Source organism: Haliotis cracherodii, unplaced genomic scaffold, assembly GCF_022045235.1.
Source record: "Haliotis cracherodii isolate W230 unplaced genomic scaffold, xgHalCrac1.p SCAF_10, whole genome shotgun sequence".
Classification (NCBI taxonomy): domain Eukaryota; kingdom Metazoa; phylum Mollusca; class Gastropoda; order Lepetellida; family Haliotidae; genus Haliotis; species Haliotis cracherodii.
In genome coordinates, this window is record NW_027266265.1 from 28,715,830 (window position 1) to 28,725,403 (window position 9,574).

General features: G+C 39.7%; 1 protein-coding gene across 1 annotated transcript in view; it reads right to left on the bottom strand.

The window, feature by feature from the left end:
- The window catches only part of LOC139448558 (uncharacterized), a 41,217-nt gene extending 33,910 nt beyond the window's left edge, over positions 1 to 7,307 (bottom strand). Inside the window, exon 1 of the mRNA XM_071230130.1 lies at positions 7,279 to 7,307. Within this exon, the coding sequence (XP_071086231.1) occupies positions 7,279 to 7,296 (18 nt within the window). The 5' untranslated portion in view covers positions 7,297 to 7,307. The remainder of the gene's footprint in view (positions 1 to 7,278) is intronic.
- Positions 7,308 to 9,574: the final 2,267 nt, after the last annotated feature.

Below are 9,574 nucleotides of genomic sequence, written 5' to 3' on the forward strand. Positions count from 1 at the left end.
AATATGTTACAATCGAGCAATCCTGTTCATAAAATTATGTGTTCAGTGTATGGCAAGAAGCAATGCTATGAATTAGAGTAAAACACATGACCAGATATATGTCACAGGATTATGATGGTGATGATTATGTTCATATGTATTGTATTTTTGCTATTATTATCATTCAAAATGAGAAGCTGTGAATTTTGTTTCATGACATGCGGCTATTACGAAAATAGGCTTTTCACCACTTTTCCCTGATGACCGCTGTGCAGTAAACGGATTCAGTATCTTATTAGACATTTCAATTATAGGAAGCGTGATTCGTTGATTGCCGTAGGCAAAACAGCTCAACTATATCCCTCAACTCATGTTTCCACGTCTTCAGTAATCAGATGGGGAATGAACCAGTGGTGATGAGGGCAAGACAGATGTCGGTATATCTGGCACGGTGATCTACTGTCTGATTACTGGCAATCCACGATAAGCTGAACGAACGCGTTTGAGACAAGTAGGCGGTGCACAGAATTTGGGCCAACATACAGTCAAGTCCCGTTAATCCGACATCGATGGTTGCATATGATTATGTCGGATTAACGAGTATGTCGGATAAACGAAATTTAGTAGTAGCAACGTTCGTGATTGAAAATCGGACAACTACACGATAGATAAGGATTCAAACACGTAATAAAAAATATAAAATATATATTCATACTGTTATGTTACATTGTTAGCGTTTTCTAATCATGCAACCTCTAAAGTTTAACACAAAACAACTGTTACGGACTGTATGACCGATTCAAAAGACTTTAAAGAGCATAGTCTGGAATGAAAGTCGAAACTGGTACCCAAAGCTTAAGAAAGCTGCTTTCTAAGTCGACTTCCTGTTGGTCACTTCATTGGTAGGTCATAGTTCGCGAAAGTTTGTTCTGACGTGATTTGTAATGGGACGTCCTCGTCGATAGCGAGAACTTGTATCTGATTATAATAAGATTGAGGTAATCTAAGCATGTGAATTATCCTGTTTCCTTTATTTAAAGCAGTAATTGTTGATTGTTAAGCAAGTTTATCTCTGCAGCCGTTGTAATATGCAGATACCAGCCGAATCGTCTCGCATCAAAACACGGGCTGTGTACTCGCGGGCAGATGACCACGGAGTACGCTGATCACTGTGTCAGATTAACGAGACTGATTAATGAGTGATTTCGGTAATTTGTTGCAAATTAGGTGTGTCGGAGTCGGAGTGCGAGATTGTCGGATTAACGGGACTAAATAGCACTGATTTAATCGGTTCCCATCATTTGTATTTGGTTTGTTCACTAACCATCAAACAGCCAATTCCCTTCCACTTATTTAACCACCTGAACAAGCAATAAAGGAGACCAGTGAGACCGCCTCATCTGTTTCATATTTAGATCTGTGCATCAAGATTCAGAGTGACAAAACACTCCCCACGTGGCTGAATGACAAGAGGCATGACTTTCCACACGTCAACTTCCCCTTCATGTCGAGCAATATTCCAGCAGCTCCAGCCTTTGGTGTCTACATTTCACAACGTTTGAAATACAATCGAGCATGCTCTTTCAATCAAGATTTCTAAGAGCGTCATACGACTCTTGCTCAGAAATTGTTGGATCAAGGTTACAACATTCAAGGACTTAAACAAGAGGAGGACATTTGCAAAATGGACGCATCAGTGACAAAATTGATATCCGATTCAATTCCCTATTTTGACTTGTACCCTATGTTCCTATAATGTCATAAATTTCATAGAGAAAGAAAGTGCTACTTGTTGTGAGCCGAGAAAGGAGAGCATGACAATGTTTGGAATTCGTTAACATAATATAATAAATGCAAAATATAATTGTAAAAGGGCTGAAATATTATGGCATTTTGTAAATTGCCTGAGTGAAGATTTCAGTAATTTTACACATTGACTGTAACGTGTATATGACATCAACATGGTGCAGTTGTGAATCGACAACTATGATAAATGTGCGTTACTGGCTACAGCTTTAGGCGATATTTATAAAAGATGGAAATATTTGTATAAATATGAATTCACGTGGTTCAAACTTATTGCCTTAAACTTAAGTTACATGTGTCCTTATAAACTAAAAAATACAAAGAAAGAGACACATGGTTTGTTTGTTTGTTTGTTTGTTTGTTTGTTGTTTAACGCCGCACTCAACAATATTCCAGCTATATGACGGCGGTCTGTGAATAATCGAGTCTGGACCAGATAATCCAGTGATTGACAACATTAGCATCGATCCACGCAATTGATATCGATGACATGCATCAATCAAGTCAGCGAAACTGACCACCCGATCCCGTTAGTCGCCTCTTACGACACGCATAGTCGCCTTTTAGGGCAAGCATGGGTTGCTGAAGACCTATTCTACCCCGGATCTTCACGGGACGAGACACGAGGTAAACCTACACTGATACCTTACATGAGAAATTATGTTAGCTATTTTCATGCACTCCCAACGTAAACGAAAATCAGTAGAGGGACAATACTCACTGTATGACCAAAAGGAGCGCATACTGTTTAAAAACATATAACATGTGGAAGTATAAATAAGTATTTGTTTAAAAGATTAATTCACAATATTGTAGATTTCAATCGATTTCGAGAAAAAGAGAATTGTTCACACCACCGGTCATTCGAGATAACCTAAATTTGTAGATCAATCTAACAATCAATGATGACCTTAATTACACAGTGACAATGTTTCATGTCATGCATGACACAATTTACAGACATGCTTACAGACAGACGGACTTTTAAGCTTTTTCACACAAGCCAAAATTGTTTTCTGGTCATACATGTTTGTAATAATTAATGCATTGAACACGGTCTATCGTCAACATTTTGGGTTTATTGGTACCTGTTAGATAGTCTGCTAATCACAGACTGCGGAATATTGAACGTATTGGCCACTGAACGCTGACTTTTCTGCAGTTTCCAGCATGTCAATAGCCCGTAGGCAGATACCACATCGCTAGTTCATACACAAACAGTGAATGAAATCAAGTAAACTGTGTGATAAGCAGAATCACTACGATTGATGGAAATAATGGTTCAGCGGGATTAGTAGACCGACTTTAAGAGTGTACATTACAGCGTATAGACCTAGACTGAAATGGAGACTGGACCTTACATCAGTCTCCCTTTAAAGACCTGGGCGGTGTTCGCTCAACTGCGACATTTATCACAACTATATTATACACAGGCCACCGAATAGTTATCGCCATTTTCCCGTCTTATTTCTGAAATGTTCGGAAAGTAATGTTTACGGTGACATTTACTTTGACGTTTGTGAAACTATGAGCAAATGCGATTAGTTCAGTCAGTGTACAAAGTTCGAGGCGATTTCAGTTATACCGCGAAGAGTGGGAATATAGACAGTGGAAATAGAACGTTCCCGTCGACCTACTGTACCAGTTAACGTCATCGTCTTACGTGAACACGTGTACGAAAGCCTATTGGGGTCAAAATTGAAATATGGAAAAGACACGGAAAGAAATTCGTTATAACGGAAAAAAGATTCGTTATTACGGAAAAAAATTCGTTATAACAGAAACAAATTCGTTATTACGCAAATAATTTCTTTTCGTGTCTTTTCCATATTTCAATTTTGACTCCAATAGGCTTTCGTACACGTGCACTTCTTCAGTTAGCAATTTACATTTTATATAACCTCTGTTATTACAATCCTATATCTTATAATGAATGTTTTTTTAATATAAAGTGCCGTTTGCAAATGGGCATAAATAAAAATTCCCCACATTCGATCTGCACATGCTTATAAATAACACTATATACTACAGGACCCTTGAAGATCAGGGTGGGTACAAGTCTTTAGCAACCCTTGCTTGTCGTAAGAGGCGACTAACGGGATCGGGTTCACAGGCTCGCTGACTTGGTTGATGCATGTCATTTTATACAAATTGCCTGAGAAGAAAACAAGCGTGTGCTCCTATTATGCTGATGTTCTCGAAATTGCATGGACCGATGCTTATGATATCAATCACAGAATTGTCTCGATTATTAACAGATCGCCGTCATATAGCTTGAATATTGCTGAGTGCGGTGTTTAACAACAAACAAACAAAAAACAAACCAATTTACTACAGATTTCGCGATATACTAGTAATCAGGTTATAATATTCATGTTTGAAAAAGTGCTACATTAGGTTGTAAAATTGTATTTTCAGATTGTAATTAATGCCTGAACTAAACTAATGTCCAGAAGAAACGATACCACACATTTTTCTAAATATTTTATTATGAAGAGTTAATTTTCGTCTGAAAAGGTACTTTTGCGTATCCTACGTTCCAAACCAAACGTATTCGGTCGATAAAACCGGGAACATTTGATCAATTGAGAAAAAAGCGTGCAATTTGCCCAAATGACGTTCCGTCCCGTAACACGAAATGAACGTGCATATCTTCTGTATAAAACTGCTGACCCGACACGTTGGGATCACAGCAACAAAAAGCACACAAAAGAAATGCCACGTTTGACAGCGATTGAGAGAGAGAGAGCCGTAGGAATGCTCCAACAGGGAGCTACGCACCGCGACGTCGCCAGAAGGTTAGGATGCGCGCATAACCGTCACCAGGTTAATGCAGCGGTTGCGTCAAACAGGTCGGACAGCAGACAGGCCGAGAACCGGGAGACCACGGGTGACCACGCCTATTGAAGACCGCCACATCCGGGTACTTCACCTTCGGAACCGCTTCGTAACGGCGTCGTTAACGGCACGGACGGCACTGGGACACGTGATAAGTCGACAAACCGTGTACAGGAGACTGCGGGCACATGGTATCCGAGCACGTCACCCCTACCGCGGAGCGTTCCTGACACCTCAACACCGACTCAACAGACGGATATGGGCAAGGCGACTTCGACAGTGGCAACGGTGGAACTTGGCACGTGTCATGTTTTCTGACGGAAGCAGATTTTGCATCTTCAGGAACGACGGCCGGCAGCGTGTGTACCGAAGAGTAGGTGAACGTTTGGCACCGAACTGCATCCATCAAGTCAGGCCATATGGAGGCGGAGGTTTAATGGTTTGGGGTGGAATCTGCGGTGACGTCAAAACGAGACTCCTCGTTATTCGAGGAAACCTGAATGCGCAGCGTTAACGTGATGACATCTTACAACCAGTTGTGGTGCCATTCATCCAACAACAGCCTAATGGTATCATTTTCCATCACGATAATGCGAGGCCTCACACGGCAAGGCTGACCCAGAACTTCCTAGCAAACGCCAACATTCACGTTTTACCATGGCCGGCATGTTCACCGGACATGAACCCAATCGAACACATATGGGACATTCTCGGCCGCAAAGTCAGGAATCGCCCTGTGCCTCCAGTTAACCTCCAGGAATTGGAACAATGCCTCCTCCATGAATGGCAACGCATCCCCCCCCCCCACCCCCCCCAACGTCATCAGACGTCTGACGTCATCAGCCCGTAGACGTGTACTAGCGTGTATTGACGCTCACGGTGGACATACCCGGTACTAACGTGACTTTGAGACGTGTGTTGTGACATTTTCCACACTTGACTCATCAACTGTGTTCAAATGAAATTTACATTTTGGACCCCCCGCGTCTTTATACCTCTGTCCTCATGATTGTAAAGGATTGATTACAATGAATTTTTGTACACATACTGTGAAAACATTACTCACAAGTCATATACCAATTTGAAATGTCTGTATCGTTTAGTTTTTTTGTAATGTCCTTTCAAACACGTGGTATCGTTTCTTTTGGACATTAGTTTATATGTACATACTTGTATCCACGTTTGAAATTTGTGTTTACGTGAACTAGTCACATGACACCGCGACCCGTGAAGATCCGGGGTAGAATAGGTCTTCAGCAACCCATTCTTGCCAAAAATAGACGACTATGCTTGTCGTAAAGGGCGACTAACGGAATCGCTGACTGTGTTGATGCATGTCATCGATCCCAATTACGTGGATCGATGCTCATGATATCAATCACTGGATTGTCTGATCCAGACTCGATTATTTACAGACAGCCGAATATAGCTGGAATATTGCTGAGTGCGGCGCTAAGCAGCAAACAAACAAACAAACAACATGACACCGCGTGTGTATTTTCTAAAAGTTTTGTATATCAAAGTACTTATCTGGTGTAGTTTTAATACTTCCAAACAAGAGGTAATTTTGTTCATCATTTTCAGATAAATATTTCTCCCTTCTGTTCAAAAACCAGCAAACGTAGAACAAGTCAAATGTGCGCTATAACGGGGTGTTGGCGATAACTGGTTGTTAGCCAGTATATGTTTTTATTGATGATATATATATATGTGTGCGTGTGATAAGATGTGCGTGTTCTTAAAACGACACTCGACGGTTGTCTTGTCATTGAGTAACGTGATATACGGTCGTATGTGACCGAATGACGCCACGACTTCGCTTTATAGCGGGACAAACAAGCACGTTCTTCGTGTGTCGTCGACCTTCTTTCTTGTCTTTCCAGTCTGATTGCTCGGCTAGTGTAAAAGTTATCTCTATGTGTTCAGCCACCGAGATATCCTTTACGTATTTTGGTTTCGGATGTATCGCGTAGATTGCATACATTGTGTGAGTTGAAATATAAACGCCCGGTTTTCGTTGTTGTTGTGATCTAGAATGAGAGCTACGACCTATTATGCGCCTTTTTTAAACTTAAAAATCTGACACATTCCTATGCATTATTATTTGAAATGCTCGAGTGCTATAAGGCTTTTACAGTAGCTCATAATTGATATATTGTTGCTGAAACTGATACACAATACCAACAAAATAATAATAATAATAATTTATGATTAGATGTAAAATATTAAAGCAATTTTTTATAAGATTATGTCATACATTATATCACTTCATCTTGTAGTTAAATATTGAACCGATAGTAATGACTTATATCAAATATTATGACAGTATGAAAATAAATATTAAACCAATATTGATACTATCATTATAGCATGTAACAATGACAATATCCACACTATGTCAAAGTACAACATCCAGCTAAACTGATTACATGATATGGAAACCCAAATTTGCCGACCATTGAAAGTCAGCCACCAGTTTGCCATTTTAACCAATAACTCAAAACATTCTTTTAAGCAGAAACAAAGAAACAGACACAGGAAACGTATTTGCGTCTGGGACACACCTGCAGATAGAATAAAGCCCAAATCAAAACCACGACAAAGGATATGAAAGCCGTGATCGTTTAGAAATGAAATATACTTAAACTGACTTACATAATCCATACTATCCATATCGCGTAGACTATAACTATCCACCCGGCTCGACTCAGCGTCAGACTGTAACTGACAAGGTTAGGGGTGTAAAGCGGGTATTTCCTCTGGGACCCGTATAACACTCAACCCGGAAGCTATTTGTTCGTCCTAATGTAGGTTCATAGTCTTGGCCAGACGTTGCTATATGAGAAGTAATATTCACGTTACGTTTAACGACATGTATCGATTATTTTGAAATCTGGGCGTTACTTCTAGGCGTCTGTTTTCATTCAAAGTTGCTATTTAACATTTTAAGCATTCATTAGTGTTATTTGTATTCCTTGTGGGTAAACGACCCTCAAATCAATTAATTGTCATTTCTAAAAATGTTAACAGTTGGGATATACACGTTCCATTTTAAAAGAGGAAAATACAATGCTTGTGACATGGTAATGTAAATTTAACGTCAGGTAATAGATAACAGATTGTTTTCCAGCGGAAACAAGATTTGATTAATATTTATGCCTTTGCATGTAAATCACAGTTATTAATCTGAATGGAAATTATGTGAATATCCGTTGAATATCGATTCGTAACATGAAGCATATGATTAATATTTCATAAATACGATAAACAGTTTGATCCCCCACATAATCATGTCCCCCCATGTATTGTGTACATATTATGAGCCGTATGTCACCTACCGTTATCAATCAGTACACACTATCAGTCCATATACTGTGCCGAACAGGTAAAAGACACGCGTCAAGATAACCACCTTGCTACCGCATGTAGTTAGGCCCGTTAACATTTAATGTGTCAACGGTGATAACATTTCTGATCACATGATGTGTTCCTCTTTCATGGTGATTGATGGCTGACCTCGCGGTCACGTGGTAACAGAAAGCCAGAGAGTCTTATCTTGTAACATATCCTTACCCAACCCGGAAGTAAATTCTGCACATGTCTGTGAGGGCATCCAAGTTGTGATTTACGCACGCCTTGGGGGTACGGCGAGAACGGTCGCCTCCAGCACCTCGGTTGTTTCGAGTCGTGTTTAGGGGGATTGGTTGGTTAAAATGTCTGACGTGGCTGAATATGTTGTCGAACACACTGAGGGCAGTGTCGTTTCTTAATCAATGATTGTTTGATAAACAAATAAATAATTATTCCTTTTATAACCTGCGAATATTGTTGTGGGGCAAAGCAACATTCATTCAATCAATTCGTGATTTTTACGTGTACGAGTATGTATGTATATATTGTCTAGAATTTAACCGTAAAAGTATAAAATGGTATAATTATATTAATTGTTTCAATTATCAATAACTGCAGTCGTATTATAGAATTCGTACCCCATCCTTGTTTTCAGAACATGAGGATTGGAAGGACATTGTGGACTGGCAGATGACGTGGCCAGATCGTTGCTCATGCTGTCATCCACTGGTTTGCCTGGCCCAGACTCGATTCTTTACATGGCACCGTCATAGTGCTGGAATGTTGACAGCAGCAGAGTCACTCGCGATAAGTTTGACAGGTGATGGTTTTGACATATATTCTATTTTTATTGCACCTCTTTTGGGAAATGACTATGCAGTCATACTTTTGAAAATAATTATGGCCGCGGAGATGATGATTATCCTCATCACAGATACAAAACAAAAATAACTTTAAACCATTAATTCATAAATGTCCCAAACAAGTAGAATGGGAGTTCCACGGAATCCCGATTAAACGAGGATAAATATTTTTTTCAAAAAGAAATCTATACAGTAAACTACGTTTATAACGAACAAAGGGACCACTTATTTTAGTTCGCAAAACCGTAGTTCGTTATAAGCATATATACAACAAATGGCTGGGACTAAATAATAAGTTCGCTATATCGGTCAGTTCGTTATAAACGTAGTTTACAGTACTTGGGTTCAAACTGTTAACAGACCATTTTCAAATAACGTATGACGTATGGTTGTAGTTTTAACAGACATGGTGTATGCGGTCAGGACAAACAATGTCAAAATAGAACCACTTGATGCACCTTGTCCTTAAAACGCCGCCACGTCAAACGCGACTTGCTCATCTAAAGTAGATTTCGTTGTACATTTAAGACTCGTTTTGAGTTTGACGAGGAAATGAAGGCGATGGATGTGGTTTGTAAGAGGTGATTACCACAGAACGCCCATTAATCAATACAAACGTATCCCGGTCAGTCACAGAATTTTGATCTTTGTTTGTTTGTTTGTTTAACGCCGCACTATTCAAGCTACATGACCGCGGTCTGCAAATAATCGAGACTAGACCAGACAATCCAGTGATA